The 16,742-nt window shown below is 41.3% G+C and overlaps 1 protein-coding gene across 13 annotated transcripts in view; it reads right to left on the minus strand.

Annotated features, from left to right (window-relative positions):
* Nucleotides 1–4,909: 4,909 nt before the first annotated feature.
* Nucleotides 4,910–16,742, minus strand: part of NHSL1 (NHS like 1) — a 164,281-nt gene continuing 152,448 nt past the window's right edge. For 10 of the 13 annotated variants that reach the window (XM_048935451.1, XM_048935462.1, XM_048935453.1 and 7 more), the window contains 3 exons: nt 11,257–14,676; nt 10,667–10,796; nt 4,910–7,178 (listed from right to left, as the gene is read on the minus strand). In XM_048935451.1, coding sequence (XP_048791408.1) covers nt 6,455–7,178; nt 10,667–10,796; nt 11,257–14,676 — 4,274 coding nt within the window. In that variant the 3' untranslated portion in view covers nt 4,910–6,454. Of the gene's footprint in view, nt 7,179–10,211; nt 10,264–10,666; nt 10,797–11,256; nt 14,677–16,742 lie in introns of all 13 variants that reach the window. The other 3 variants (XM_048935454.1, XM_048935452.1, XM_048935461.1) reach the window with 2 other exon arrangements.

Raw genomic sequence — 16,742 nt, forward strand, 5'->3', positions numbered from 1 at the left:
AGAAGGGAGCAGGGTGCATGCTGATTGTTGGATGTGTCTGGTAGCTGTGCCAACATGATCGCCAGGTGGGAAATAACACAGCTGAGAAATATCACAGAGAGTGGAGTAGGCAGCAGGTGAGCAGAAATGGTGAGGAAGGCAGAAGTTACTTCACAAATACCGTGCTACCTATGTGACCTTATCAGAAATTAAAACAACTTTTAAACAATCATTATACAGCCAAAAATGTTCTTGGCTAGTTTCAATTAGATCCTAGTGCTGGTCTTGAGAACTGGTTAGATGCTTCCACCTGGTCTAGCTTTTCCAGTCCCACAGGTAGCTGTGCTCTTTTCTCATGTCCAACTGTGAGTAAATTGAACTCTTTCTAGTCTTCAGAGGGGAGATAACAGCTTCAGCTGTTATCAAATAACCACCTTACAAGGATCAGAACAATCTTTTTGCTAGGTCTTCAGAGTGCTCTGCCCATAGGAAGCTATCCCCATTCCTAACAGGCTTCCCAAAACCTAAACAGTCAGGACCAGTACCAGTCCTTCAGGCATACTCACACCAGTCCCACTGCTAGGAGTCTTCCACATAACTGAAGAAAAAGACTGTGTTGTTTAGTAAGGAAGGTTTCTTCAGGAAATTAGTCTAATGTAATGATTGTTGCATGTGAGATCAGTCCTTCCTTCTCCTCTTACTGGTTTCTACACCTTGTTACAACTCTCCCTGTGAAATCCATATGAATTAGCTAATTTAAAAAAAAAAAAAAAAACAAATTTCATTGAAGTAGGAAAGGGGAGGTAGTAGTGACTCCAATAAGGGCAAGACTGTGGTATTAGGCCATCTCTTGAAGGTAGTAAAAAACCTGCAGAGAGGAAAGACTCCATAAATATTGTGAGCATATTACTGTAGCATGCACTGTGTGATACAGCAGAGTATCCAACCAGACACAAAGATACAGAAAAACAGACATTTGCACTTTGTTGCTCTCAGAATTATGGCAAGACAATGAACCTATATCAGATTTATTTGCTTTACTGCCCCTTGTAGAATATTAAAAGAGTCAGTGGAACCTATGAAGATGCCACCAAGATAGAAGCCTACTTGAGCTCCTTACTTTTTAGCTGATCTGCTAGAGTCTGCGTGTGCCATTGAGCCGTTTTAACTTACCTGGTCTTCTGCAGGGATAAAAATACAGATGATTCCCCCATCGATCCTGGTGCGGTTCTACTCTGCATGCATCTTTGCAGTATTCTGTCAATTTTGTATGAAAACAAGGCTGATATAAGCTTGTAATACAGAAGTCATTATCCTCCAACCACTCATGTTAACTAGGTTGATTCTTAGCCAGAAACACAGAAAGTAATTTTGAGTTTCTTTGTTCCCAAAATCCAGCTTGGCTCTACAAAAGTTGATGCATCACCCAAGAAATTCATCCTGTGAATTCAATGATTAATTTGTTACACTCTCAAAAGTGGTTCTGATGCCTGGGACTTCCAAAAAGAACAGTCTAGATACAAGTAGTGCTGGTGATTTTTTAATCTTGGAGAAATAACAGCTTCTCTTCATGTTCTACAGTCTCCACTTCTGTCTGAACATCTCACCAAAAGCTGCATCAGCAAATGGACTAAAACAATACCATCAAAGTAGGACTGCTTCTCAGCTGACGCTGTTGCACACCAACACTGACCACACCTGTTGCTTTACAGTTTATCACTAAGTTTAAACGGGCTCAGAAATCCAGTTGCTTGTTCCAAAGGCAATTGCAAAGGCTGTTTCTAACACTCTTCTTACACTGGGCTGTACAGAAATGGGCACAAAAATCCCTGCCTTCAGGAGATTACAAAACATATTCAACTAGGTTGACAATATTGTCTAAATAAAGTTAGTTAATTTTCCAAGAATATGAGAGCCACACCATTTAAGTACTGCTACAATGGAAGCGTTCTTCTTCAGGTGGCAGATAAGGCATTTTGTTCTCTCATTCATTGCCAGAACTTTGTTTTTGTTTGATTGTTGTTGTAATTCATATATCTGTGGAAAAGAACATTTGTTTTGTTTTTCCAAGTGACTTATTCATGATTTATTGAAGCCATAGTCAACACGCAGAAGCTTCTGCAGCCTGCCTTTCCTCACAGATTTTCACTTTTTTGTTCCTCCAGTAGTTAGCATTTCTGTTTTTATACCACCTGGTGCATAAACAGAGCACTGCACTACAGACAGAAGAAAATCCTGTGTGTTGGGACTGGGCTTTCTTTCTTTGGTGCACACTCCCACAGTACATGCATATATGCACACATTTGGATTCATCATTAACAGGCAATTTCCTACTCAAAATCAATGGCACTTTCCGTTATCGTTGTTGGGAGAAGAACTGATTGGCTCTTAAAAGGCTGATGACTCATTATGTGAAATCAACTAACTGCAAAGAGCTACACTGGCAATGCAAAGTGTACTCATTCTGCTGCTGAGGCTCTTGTAAGGCACTTATCCTGTCTCTCAGAAAAGCACGTGACATTGCACTTCTTTATTAAGCATCTCTGTAGCTTACTGTCTTCAATGCACATTAATTCCAACTTAGTCTTGAAAGATGTAGCTTCTGAAATTGATTCAGCAAATAAAGTATAGCAGGGAAAACCAGAAAGATACCATAATGTATGTCTTTGTGAGTACTTACGTATGCCCTTAAGAGTACTGAAGTTCATTTAAATAAAACAGATAAAATAATTCCTCATTACCACTCCAATTTTTTTAACACTTTATTGTTGGAGAAGTCCATCCTTTTAATCTTCTCTTATAGAAGTAGACAAATACATCATTTTGAACCACTTAATGCACTGTAGCAAATGTTTGGTTGGAGCAGTGCTATAAATGGCTTTTCCAGAACTCTATGGGATCTGAAGAATACCTGACAAGATATATTAGTTTGCAATACTATGAAGGCATTTATTTCTGTGCACAAATAACCTCTCTTCAGTCCAGGAAGTGACTGACAATGTTTATCAGGTACTGGAGTACAGTGGTTCAGGAGAACTGCAGCCAGTCTGTGGGAACCATGGACATGGGGATGTTGGCAGACATGAATGCGAGCATTAGCCTCTCTGATCCCATATTCTTTCCCTCTTGTACACGGAGCCCTCTCAACTGTTGAGCTCGAGCCTGCAGCTGCCTGCCCAGTATTGTCTGATGTTTCCTCACTTCAGCCTATTACTTCTCTAAGCTCAAACATCTTTGCCTTTTCCTTTCCTGAAACGCTTATCCATGTTTGACTGACTTTGCCTTCCATGCCCTTTATACTGTGAATAAAGACTTAAGGCCACGTTTTTTCTTTCCCCTTACTGCAACTATCGAACTGTTAATTTGCCCTTTTATCTCTCCTACACCACTTGAAACTTCATATCTGCATTAGCCTGTCTGCCTAATATCTCTCCATCACTCCTTGCTTTCACTGCATTTCTCAGAAATCTCCCTACTTCACCTTTTCTACCATTATTCTGTGCCTTCTTTCCAACAGCCTTACACATGAACCAGCATCCTGGTTCCTCAAAACCACCTCTTCATCAAATCCACCTCTTTCTGAATTCTTTTCACTGGTTTCTAGTAGCCTTCCAAGCCTCCTCTCACCAAGCTATTGCTTCTCACGCAACCATCCTTCATTTCAATTAATCAATTCCCCTCTCTTCACTGTATATACAGTGAAAACTTGTAAGTACCACACAGCCTTATGGATGTAATACCTCTTAATAATTCAAGGGCTCGAATACTAAGGGGAGTTTGGGCTGCGTACATTTGATATGAATAAGAATGAACTTTGAACATAGTCAAGGGAAGCAAAATATAGGAAAATGGTGATGTAAACATTCACAATGAAAGGAAGAACATATTAATCTCAGATCTAGCTTCAACAACAATTCTTGTTTTAGAGGAAATGAGTAAACCAACTGTAAACTATGAACAAGCCCAGTAATAGTATGATTACTCATCAGGATGACACCAGACTTCTTCAGTATGGCAGAAGCTTCCTTATTCTTTCTCCAGTCCAAGGGCTCTGGATGTCTTTAGCAGAGGTTTCCCAAACTTAATCTATACTTGTTGACCAGCAGGATCACCACAATTGCAAATCCTTCCTATACACAGAAACTATAATAGAAGAAATTATCTCTGAAGTTGGATGTATGACATAAAATACATTTTCCTTACCATAATTACATACATGCCAGAGTTGCTGCCAGTTCTGTAAGCACAGCTGCTGTGCCCTGGGGCTGAGTTCAACAGCAAGAACTGGAGCTGAGAACAACACAGCTGAAAAAATCTGAGCTACCAATTCTGAACTGGTACCTGGTGTTGTAAGTGCTCCATGCACACTCCTGTGCTCTCTGTTTAATGTGATCACAGCTCTGAGAGAAACACCAAAGGATGTCAGTAGACATTTAGCAGTTGTATCTAATTCAGATTATTAATAATAGCTGAAATAGTCTACTTTGCCCAATTAAGTTTTTATTTAGCTCCAAAAACCCAACAGTTCCAATAGCATGTACGAATGGTAGAAAGTTTGCTGTGCACCAGTTAGTCCCACCCTTGCTGTGCAGCCAGATTCACTTTCCACTTCTCTCTCTCTGCTTATAATCTGGTTCTCCAATAGTTTTAGTTTTCTGGGACAGGTTGCAAGTAAGAAGTAGTAAATACACTCACAAATGATTCTGGAAAAAGCTTATTATTTCAGGTTTTTTAGTCTCAGCATTGGCATGCCAAAATGGGATGGATATGTCAGTATGCTTTAGTGATGCTTCTAAATGGAATTAGTAACTTTTGCAATGAAAACTGTAGATTAGTAGTTGGATGCATGGTCTGTGGCATTCAGTGTGTTGCCATACACCGCTGGACACATCTTTTGAAGGAGATTTTAATCAACTCAAAAGACAATATGGCAACTGGCAGCCGCCTTCTTTATTGAAGCAAAGTCACAGCATTTTCATCACTATTCCCCTCTTGAGAAGGGAAGAGTTAAACAAAGGCCCCTGAAATTTACATTACTAACAAGTAAAGGAATGAAGAAAGAGATTACAAGCATATTTCTCTAAAATAAATAATCTACAAAGAGTGCTTTTTCTTTTTAAAAGCAATCTAAAAATGTATAAATTCTACAGTAGGGAGATTAAAAGATATTTTAACAACTTTCAATATTTACAAACAATACAAAACTGCTCACGCCATCAAACGATGCAAAATTCTTCTTACAAATTAAAACCTTAACTCCTACTAAGAACCAAAAACTCCAGCCAATATTTCAGTTTCAATTAATGGTCTTCTTTACAATTGGAAAACCGTTAAATGTTTTTATTATCTGTAAAATATACAATAAAAACGAACTTCACTAAATTATTAAGGTTAAAAAAAGGAAAGAAATACTGCAGGCAAATCAAAAAGGAAAGTAACTGTAACTTATTCTTTGGTAACCAAAAGTTAGCAAGTATCCATATTTCAAGTGATGAAAAGTAGTAACTCTTCCATTTTGACAAATGGAAGAAAGACTTCTAGCAAAACGTAACTCCCAAGTTTCAATTTGGAAAGATAGGCTTCACCTACAGATCTGTAGTGCAAGTTCTCAAATTCTATTTTAGAATTCAGAAGCTTAACCGTTCCAAACTCCGGCAGTATACTGCTTAATTCCTCTCCCACTTCCCTTGTCTGCTCACATCCTCTGCACGTATCCAGTTGTTCCAGTTCTCTAAGGGAATACTCCGACCAAGGAAGCAGTTCACTTGGAAATGAGTGTTTTCCCAAGTGTATGTGTGAGGCTGCATAGCAGCCAGTACAGAGTTAAAAAACTTGGCTCCCTTGTCTATGTCAACTTGTGTTCCATTTTCCCTCAGGAAAAAACAAAGTACCCTGGACCAATTCATAACCTGGTGACCTACTGGCATTAGCAGGACGCACTTCATCTAATGCTGGGGCATACCTGGATAAGAAGCCACGTGGCCCCAGCACCAACCCTACTATCTTCCACAGGATCCTCATCCTACCTCTCTGCTTAACAAATGCACTACACTGCACTAACAATGCTTTTCAAGCAAATGTCCAGCTTGTACCACAGAGGCCTTCCTCTTCCTCTTTAGCAGGCTTATTTTTAAATTTTACTTGCACAAATGCAGTCTCAAGAAAAAGAAAAACTTCACACCCCTACAGGCTCTGAGAAAACTCCCCTACTCCCGCCCCCAAGAGGACCTCTAAGGCTTCACACAACAGTTTCAGCTGTTACTTTCTTTAAGCCACAGACCACTCATTCAAAGCAAGTCCTCCCCACCCCACCCCAACCATGCAGAACTACCGTTGCTTCAGCATTTAAACACACACATGCAGTTCATGGAGTAAATGCTCAGCGAAGTAAACTTGTCCTGATCTGGGCTCTCTTCTGGAATCTAGTCCTTTGTCATTTTCTAGACTAATATCCAACGCCATTTGTCACTGCCTCTTAACTTTCTTCAGCTGAAGGACTTAGGTACTTCCTTGAAGTACCCGGCTGAGTCATTAAGTCCAGCTGAGTCGGATCCAAGGACTCCTTGCAGACTGGCTCCTCAGAATACGAAAAGTCACTCATGTCTATTTCATCACTGTTAAATACATCAAGCTGCCTCTCTTGCTGCTCATCCAAAGTCCTCTGGGCCCTGCTCTCTGACTGCTCCACCACTTCCCCATCTCCTTCGCTAATCACAGTCATGGGGCTGCTCTGGATGCGGTTGCGAACATTGTACTTGCTGCTGGCAGCAGAGGGTGGTGTTCGTGATCGGCCGTACCTAGTGCTGGAGAGGGACATGCTCCTCGGCATCAGGCCTTCACTCTTGGCCCACTCCTCTTGGGCCCGTTTGCTCTTGCTGGGCGAGCAGCTGGCAGGGCTGTCGGAAAGGTCGGGAGAGGCATCCACCTTGGCTCGGTGGAACCGTGGATCCGTGTGCTTCAACATCTCTGCTGCTGACATGCGGGAACTGGTGTCACAGCGGCTCCCTTTCTTCAGCAGCAGGGCTTTGAAGTTGTCATTGCTGGTGCTGCTCTTGCGAACGCTTCTCTGAATAGATCCTGCCTGTTTGAGGGTAGATAAGGTTGGGGAAGCACCAGTGGGTGTTACGGGGGGTGAAGGAGAATGGTTGCGGGTACGATCGTCCTCAGAATCTTTACGGCCAAGGACTTTCCTTTTGGATCTAAGTTTGAAAAACAAACAAGAAAAACAAAACAAAAAGATGAAATTTTTTACCACTCCTAATTAAACTCGGCTTAGAGGGATGGCAATGAATTAAGCTACAGACGAGAGAGGGAGAAGGGAGAATTAATCTAAATCTAAAATATGAGGAAGAACACCACCAAAACTGCATCGCCATTAATGCAAGTATTGGAGGTAAAGCTACGTTTATTATTCTTTTTCTGCAAATCTGCAACAACAAAACTACAAAAGTCTGATGTCTAAACGCTGAATCTGTTTAGAAAATCAGACTTTTTGGAGTCAGTACTGAATTGCTAAGATTAATTAATTACGAAGATAATCCTCAATGTGATTTTTCTTGATTAAAAATATGCCATCAAATATGTTGGGCTTTTTTGTGGGGATTTTTTTTTTTTTTTTGGGTTGGGAGTTTTTTTGCTTTTTGTTTTTTTATTATTGTCGGTCTGTTTAGCTGTTTCATTTGATCTTCCCTGGAGAACTGGCAGTGCAGTTCAGTGCACCTGCCTTTACAAAAGGATATTGCAATGCATTATTTCTACAGATAAGGTCAAGTAAACAAAGCAGATCCTAACCATCCATCCATAAACCCAAACATGAACAGTGAAAACTGAGCTTTCCAGTTTCTAAATAAGATACACAGAAAAAAAATTACAGTCCTGTTGGTGCTTTACCAACTTTTTGATTAAATGAAGAATAGGTGAAGTTCCTGACTGAATTTTATCTTCTCAAATGAAGGGTCCCAGTGGTTTTAGTTTAATGAAAACAAAAGTAACAAAAGTAAAATTAAGAAACATTTACAGGACTGGAAATAAGTGGAAACTGGAGTTCTCTTTCCACATTTTTCCATTGTTAGAAATAATATCTTAAAGAAAGGGATGTATTTACATGCCTCCTATCTGTATTAATGCTGCTTATCTGTAGTAATGCTGCTTATCTTCATATGTTTATTATCTTCTTTGTAGACTAAACAAGAATAAATTAAAAAAGATTGAATAAATGCTATTTTTACCGATATTTTTTTGCCAAAAGTTTAAAGCAAGTTAGCAGACTTGATACAAAGAGAAGATTATCATACTATAATTCCATTTTTAATTTTTATCAAGCATATTCAATGCTGACTGTTCCCCTTGTGAAAGGAGTTTCTACTTCATGTGCTCTTTAGCCATACTTTCTCTTTAAGAGTTTGACGTTTTGCCAAGGCAAGCTCAAATGTCTTTATGCATTGCAGCTTACTGAGAGAAAAGTATAAAACAAAGGAACAGAATCCATCAGCTAAGTGTGTGGCAGCAACAGTCATTGCCACAAACTGCCAAGACTTAGGAAGCATTCTGCCTCTCTAAGTGGTGAATTTCACAAATAGACCACTTGTGGTACTCCCCACAGGCAACTCTAACAGCTGCAATTTTCAGCTGCCACCACTACCACCACTTTTCTTTTTGAAAGAAGAGTGTAAAACTGACATCCTCAGGCTGAATGGACAACAGAAGATAACTTAAGGATAGAATTGTTATTTTGGTAGTGGCAAACATTAGCATATTGCATAGACAGAACCGGGTGTTGGTACCACAGGTAGCAAGTGGATTTGTTGCTTGGATGCTCTGTAAAGCTGTGTGTAAACATATACTTGTGTTACATGGCAGAGACTTCCCTTCGGTAGGATTCTGGCTGTCTGTGGGTATCTTTAAACACTCCAGAACTGAGGTTGTGTTGCTGCCAAATTAAATTAAATTCCAAAGAAATATAGAGCATAACTCAATTTCAAAGATATGCGGCGAAAAATTTGGTTATTCTGGCTTGAAGTAACTCAACAACACAGTGAATGCAGAGCAGAATGGTCAGTTTGCTGTCCACACCTAAGCAATTTTTCTCAGCATGTATAAATTAAGGCAGACTTAAAATTAAGAACCAAATTTGGTTTTGGTGGCTTTTCAGACATAGATAGGACATGTATTTGAACAAAACTGTTTCTTAAACTTAGATTTTTCTTCCTACCTTTGATGCACATACAACTAAATTTCTTGTCCTATTCCAAAGCACATATTGAGGAGTGCCAATTACTGAAATTAGACCTTAGAAATAAGGTGGAGAGGGAACATTTTTCAACCAAGAAGAGTAGTGGTTCAAGTCTAAAGCCAACAAAAGCAAGGTCTTTACAACAAATGTGTCAAGCAGTTTTAACTAAGTCACATCCAGTTCCATTGTCCATTTCCCCATAAAATCAGGAATTCCAAGTATGTGCACACACACACACACAGATCCACTCTCTATCTGCATACATAACGGAAAAGGTCACTGGCCAGAACACTTTATTCTAAAAACAGACATGTCGCAGTCCTAGTGAACGCCATGCAGCATGATTGCAACAGGCCATTTTTAGAACAGCTCCACAAGGCCAAATCCTAAGGGATAACAGTAAGTTATAAAAGGTCAGTATTATACGTATGTAACTTTATGTAATAATATATATACGTAATTTTGGTAACATCTCCTAAATCCCAGCTGTGTTCTCACAAAAAGACTTTTTCCATCCCTCACTATTCCTGATGCAGAAGTCATGCACATACGTGCAAACTGACTAGAAACATACATGGATTCCACTGAGCACTTCTGCGACCAAGAGAATGGCCTCTGCAAATTTGAAGTAAAAGTCAGAGCCACAAGATGGCACTACCACTACACTGATTCTACTCTAAATGCAAGCTCAGTAGTTCAGAGAGCGGTAATGGTCTTCTGTGTGTACTGTTTAAATGGTGCACACATTTCATTTTGTATTTTGTAGGTTTTTGTTTGTTTGTTTGTTTTTTCCCAAGCCTAACGAGAACAGCACAGGAAATGAGTTGCCTATTTCATTTTTAAGGGAAATGAATAATGACATTAATAAGAGCCAGTTTTGCACATTTCATTCATGAACCAGTTTGACACAAAACACCCGACTTCAGGCTGGATTATGGCAAACTATAATCCAGCGTTTGCCATATGGTTTGCCATATGACTGACATGTTGTGTTACTTGCCAGTTTCAGCCACGCTTGCCATGAAGCATTAGCGTTGAGCCTCTGTCCCAAACTGCACCATATAAGCAGCGAAGAGTAAAAAGAGATGGAGAACAAGAATGAAAACAAAAAGCTACACAGAAAAAGCAACAGTAGAGTTAATATGGCAGATTGAGAACAGTACAATAAATACTAGATGTAAGTTGGTATTTAAGGGGCAGGACATTCATTATGTAATCTGTATTGATTTAATCAGGTAGCTTTTAGTTCAGAATAGATCAAATACATTTGTAAAGCAATAAAACACATGTTCTTTTCCATACGTTTTTCCTCTACAATCTTAGTAGAAAGCCAATAAATATGTGCTTTCAGTTGAAGCAATGACATGTAATGGGGTGTTTTAGTAAAACAACATCAATTAATTTTTGAGAGAAATAATAGACAAGACTGTATGGAATGGGCAATCTCTGCAGTACCTGTGAATGGCTGCGAAAAGATCCTCAGTAGTCCTCGGTCTCGCTGGTGTTGCCGCTCCGTCTGTCTCTTCCCCATAATTATTGCTTGGCAGGAATGAACTATTTGCTGTTTCTGACTCAAACACCTCGGCTACACAGAAATAATGAACAATATTGTCAGTCTGCCACGGGAACCAACAGGTTTGTAATCTTGAAACCACCCTTCTTTGCTTCAGAAATTGCGCTGCATGAAATGCCTTTGCTTGTACAGACACACACAGAGTACAATACTGAAAGAATATTTTTATCATTTGCATTAAAATGCAAACAAAATTAACAAAGCTAACAATTTCTTCATAGGATGTTTTATTGCCAGCACAGGTAAATAAAGCGTCCTTTTTACTTCCCTGTCTGCAAAGGGGAGAAGTCAGAATAGAATTGGAACAAGTATTAATCCTGCAACTTCCCTCAGGCTTTTAGCTCTAACTATTGCAAGAGCTCCTTTTCTCTACAGAAGATTAGATGAATGCTACAACAGCTATCCTCACTCCCCACCTTCTTTAGCACAGTTATCGTTACGTCGGAAGAAGAGTCAGAGAAAGCAGACTCACCACTTTCGTTCTCCTGAGACAGGTGTCCTTCAGTGTTACTGCCGCTGTCTTGGCTGCTGCCTGAGCTGCTTCCTTCATCAAAAGCTGACTGCTCCTCTTGCCTGGGCTCCTCTTGAACTGTTGATGCAGCGGGCTGTACCACAAAGGCACCAGCTCCCACTGCTTCAGAGAAGGTGACTCCGGCAGCTCCTCCCTCAGGAACCAGGCTGCCAGAGTCCATCTTGCTGGAGCCGAGTCCATCTGTAAAGCAATTTCTCGCCTCCTCGCAGTGTGTAAGTACAGCGTCTCTCTTAGTCGGGCTTGATGTGCATCTGACAGTATCACTCACTTCAGCTATTTTCTCCACTGTGAGATCTAACTGTGGAGGTGGTACAACAAGGAACAGTTTGGGTTTTTTTGAAATGGGAGGCGGTTTCTTGTTTGGCAAAATGACCTGAGTCTTGTCTGGAGAAGCTGGTGACCCCTGCAGTGGGATGCCAGAATGGAAGTCTTCGCTCCGCACTGGCGACTTAGGTGTGGCTTCTGGAGCTGACCCTAGGGAATCCGGTTCCAAAGACTTGTTTAGACCCATGGTAACTGCAGAATTTTGATCGCTCTCAAGCTTGGGTATATTGTCAGAGAGCATCACAGGAGAACTCTGAGCCAGTGTTTGAGGTGAGTTTTTTAATGAATTGCCATGAATCTTCATCTCCTCTTCACCTAAGCTGTTACTGAGTCTTAGTGAGAGAGACGGCCTTAAGGAAGACTGTGATGATGAACTTACAACACTCTTTTCCTGAGACATGGTTTCAGAAGCAGATTCAGGTGATGGGTCCCCTTCTGTTGCTTTTTTGATAGACCTCAGCTGCACCATTTGCAATGCTTTGGTGGTTACTAAGGGCATCACAGGTCTTGATGCATCTTGCTTGCTGAATGGCTGTTTCACAGCACTGTAGCAAGAATCTTCCTGATCGTGTTTCTTAAATGAATACTGTGGGCATATCATTGCACCTTTTGTCAGTTTGGGATCAAGAGGTGGCGCTGGTGGTGGGACAACTAAAGGGAAAATAGGAGGAGAAGGAACAGGGGAAGAGTATGAACCGATGGAAGCTTCTTGTGGTAACCACTGGACACTGTGAGCAAAGGAAGAATTTACATCGGCTTCTGGTGGAGGGGGGGGAAATGTGGGAGAAGCTGGCAATGGTGATAGATCCACAGCTTCTGCTGGGGGAGGAGGAGGGGAAGAGGGAGGAGAGAGCTCAAGGCAATGTGGAGGAGGTGCTGGAAGAGGAGGTGGAGGTGCACCAGAATCTGGAGGAGAGCTCGAGGGGTCCAATTTCTTCACACTCACACTCCCTTCAGTAGATGTATTTGAAGAAAGAGAAGTGGAGGATGAAGAAATGGAGACTGAAGACAGAAGAGAAGATTTCCTTTCAGGCACTTTAGGTTTCAGCTTGGATTTCCCATTTCCTGATGACGCAGGTTTTAGAAACACAGGCACTGGAGTAAGTGCAGTGGGTGTATTGGACTGGCTGGAGTACCCACTGGATGGTGATGTGACTCGGTGGGTCTTCTCTGGAGAAGTGCTCTTTGGTTTGGCCAGTCCAGTGGGCACTTGTGGTATAGAAGCCCTTGAGCCATCACTGAAGTGGCTGATGCTGTAATCACTGAGAGCAGAAGAGGTACTGGTAGAATGGGTCACTGGAGACTTCATCTGGTCATCTGCCACTGCAGCATAGTCGCTGTAGTAACCCCACTGGTCAGCATATTCCGACTTGATGCTGCTTGTTTCACTCTGAGAGGGCGTGACTGTGCAAATGGAGTACAGGTTTGGGGCAGTAGTGGACATCATGCTGCTGCTTGCACTGACTGAGCTTTGGCTGCGAGAGCGCAACACCCAGGGGTCTTCATAGTCACTGCAGGGGCTCTGGGAAGGGGAGCTGCCATTTTTGCATTTGAGATTCAACTGAAGAGAATGCTGGAGGGTGGCAATGAGGGTTTCATCAAGTACCTGTCCATTGGACTGAGCTTTTTTCTTGGGTATCCTTCTGAGTGAGTCTGTTCTAGATGGTGGTAAAGGCGGCTTCTTTGCCTTTTTTAGAGAGATGTTTCTTGCAAGGGATTTTTCACCTTGGCCTGGCTGGTCATCTTGATGTTTCTTCTCCTTTGATTCAAAGACATTAATCACACTGTCTCTGGGATTACCAAAACCATTAGTACTATAGCATGGCGTGCCTGACTTCAGTCCAGAGTCCGTGCTCATAGAGCTGTAATAACCATCATGGTCTACAGAGTACAGAGAAGTAGAATCTTCTTTGACTGATGTCCTCTCCAGGCTGCTGCTGCTAAGGTTGCTGCCAGGAGTGGCACAGCCTGGTGTGGTACAAGCTACCTTGCATGACGCAGTCTCACTATTTTCTGCAGACTTGTATAGCCAGTGCTCTGAGCTGCTCACTGCACCTTGCATTCGCTCCCCTGAGTAGCTAGATTCACTCCTACCATCGCTGTCCTGGGACTGGTTTGGTAAAGCAAGATTGCTTCTACAGCTGTAGTTCACACTCTGAGAACCAGCCTCTACATTTCCAGGAGTGCTGAGAGAGACAGCAGAGTCACCAAGAGAAAGAAACATGACAGTATTAGATGGGATAGTATCTGAAGTCTGTGAGTGACGTGTGGAGCTACTCTCACTCCAGTTACCGCTTGAAGAATGGTGATCTTCTTTCCCACTTATTGCATTGTTGGCAACAGGATTGTCTCTTGGCTTTGCGTACACAGCAGAACTGCTAATTTTGTTATCCAGCGATCCAGTGCTCTGGGCAGTGTGAATAGCAATAACTTCTGAGGACGATGAGAGTGTTGCGTTGGGTATGACACTTGTTGAGTAGGTGGCATGAGGAGAGACTACACATGCTGGGCTAGTAGACTTTTCACTGTCATAACTTCTTACCTCTTGAGACTTTGGCCTTGCAAGAGTTCCTGTTGTGGCATTATTTCTCAGATGCACAACATCATCATCCACCTGCAGTTTACTTATCTGGTGGGGCAAAGTGCCAGCAATGTCTTCAGTCTGTCTGGAGATGCTCTGGGTCTGTTCTAAGGACTGCAGAGACACTCTTGCACCAGCCCGAGGCAAGCTGTGGAAACCTATGTCACTATTCTGGCGAGAAGCAAATATAACTGCAGCAGAATCACTCATCACGGACATGTTCCCAGATGAGCTGGAGAACTGAGACATCTGAGCTGCAATGCCTTGTCCTTTCTGTGCTCGAATTCTTCTCATTGAAGGAGGCACAACTTTAACTTCTTCAGTTTGGCAGCTGGTGTCCTTGGTTTCAGACCGCTGCATAGCAGAGCGATAGCTGTCAAGTCGCCCTAGCGTGGAACTGTGATCTGGGACATACATCGAGTGCCCTCGGAAATCACTTTGGCCAGTGCCAACTGCTGGAGTCAAAATAAAATAATTATTCCTTGAAGCACAAATTCACATTTATCTTCTTAGTGATTAAAAAAAAAGAAAAAAACCCAGCTTGCTCCCCAATCTCTTGAAGGCTGTGCCTTCTGAAGAAGAATCTGCAACTATGGATTTTGCACAGCTATTTTCTGCATTTCTTTTCCCTTTTTCTTTATTACTAGGAACCTTCTGCTTACAGAACTGCCTGCATACACGCAGCACATTCGACACATGAAATCCTCTCTTTATGACATGGTAATAATTTCCATAGTAATCAGTTGTGTCAGAAACCAAGTAGCACTGTTTGACTTCCAGGAGGCAAAGCAGCAGGAACAGACAAAAGCCTGAGAAATATGAAGTGTGCTTCCATGCTAATGCCTCATGCAATAAAGAAAAGGGGAAGGAAATCTAAAGACTAATGTGAATAATCAAATCTGCCTTTTAAAAGCATGATGCTCTTCAGAAAAACCGTTCAGCAGACAGGGAGAGCTATCCATGCCTTTCTTCTACAAAGAGGCTAACACACTGAAACATGCATTGTTTTACCACAAATAATGTGTTTGCTCTAGCGACACTGATAAAAAAACACTGCCATTGAATTCTCCACACGACTACTTTCTATTTATCATAAAGAAAAATCTCCACTACATATGGTTGTCCCAATCTCGGCACCATCAGAAAACCAAAAATAACTGTACTTTATTTAATGATGTAATAATCACATATTGGCATAAACAGAGGACAACGGAAAGAAAAAAAAAGCAAAAAAAGCTTTAATTCAAGGTACAGTTATCGCTGGGTCAGCAGAAAGAATCCTAAGGTTCTTTTAAATTTACATTTGTGTTGGTACCTTTTAAAATGAAGAATCAGGGAACAGCTTTAAAATCAGTCTGCATAGAGCTCTTGCTTCCCAATTCAGTTGCACTACTTTATAAATAGCAAACACAAGAGGCAGCCATGCTGCTGGAGATGCTTGTAAGGATACTGCATATGTCACTGCAGGGAAAACTGGTTATTTCAAATCTCCGCCTTAATGCTCCTCTCAGAAGCAATGTAGTAGCATACTCAACAGGACTGCACTCCTTTCGCATTTACTATACAGAACTGGATCAGGAGGATAGGTATTCCTATCATGCAGCTTTAAACACCATTTAAAAGACATTTAATTATCCTTATTCTAGCCAAGCACAAGAGGCATTTAGGATAAGGAAAAGAGGGCTCTGAAAAGGCAGCAGTGAAAGAAGCACACATAAAAAGATTGTTTACTTCTTTTCCCTAGGCACATAAGAAGTCTCTTAGCAGCTTGAAGCCCATTAAGTTTGCTTTGTGCAGATTTCTCTTGCTCTCATGAAAATGTAGCCTCTTTCTGCTTCTTGTAGAGATTCAGAGCAAAGCTAGATACTCAGATGCTGGCAAACGTCTTGGATCATCTAATATGAGATACTGTCAGAACAGATGGGCTACTGCAGCCAATCAAAATAGGTATTTGCATATTTGGTACAGTCATTAAGAACGTACAGTATGGTAAGAAAAATAATTTATTTTTGCTTTGCATCTTTTTTTTTTCTTTCCTTTTTTTTTTAAGTATCAGTGTCTCTCTTGGGTTAAGAGAGAAAAAAACCATCAAAGCAGACATTACGCATGTCTAATTTTGATATGTATACATAGGAGCTGTGACATCCCCAACGACAACTGTTAGCCATGAGTAACATCTGGTGATAAAAAATTGTGTACCAAGTTACATAAATAGCCACAAAGGTGGGGTACTTTTCCTACCACTCTGAAATACACATATACACATACAGGAAGGAACGAGACGGCTGGTGCAGAATGAAGCTGTAAGCACTGTGTATCTAATACTGACTTGAGGCCGAGAGAACCTCATTTCAGCACATCATCTATTTGTATTCACAAGGGAAGCTAAAAGCAGTCCACTTCACAAGCAGCTTAACATACATGGATACCTTATGCTTGTTTAAAAAGTTACTGCTATGGAAGGCAACTAGCAAAGCAGGAAAACACTGAACTTGCAAAACTCCATCTTTCTTCCAAACCC

Source organism: Lagopus muta, chromosome 2, assembly GCF_023343835.1.
Source record: "Lagopus muta isolate bLagMut1 chromosome 2, bLagMut1 primary, whole genome shotgun sequence".
NCBI classification, from domain to species: domain Eukaryota; kingdom Metazoa; phylum Chordata; class Aves; order Galliformes; family Phasianidae; genus Lagopus; species Lagopus muta.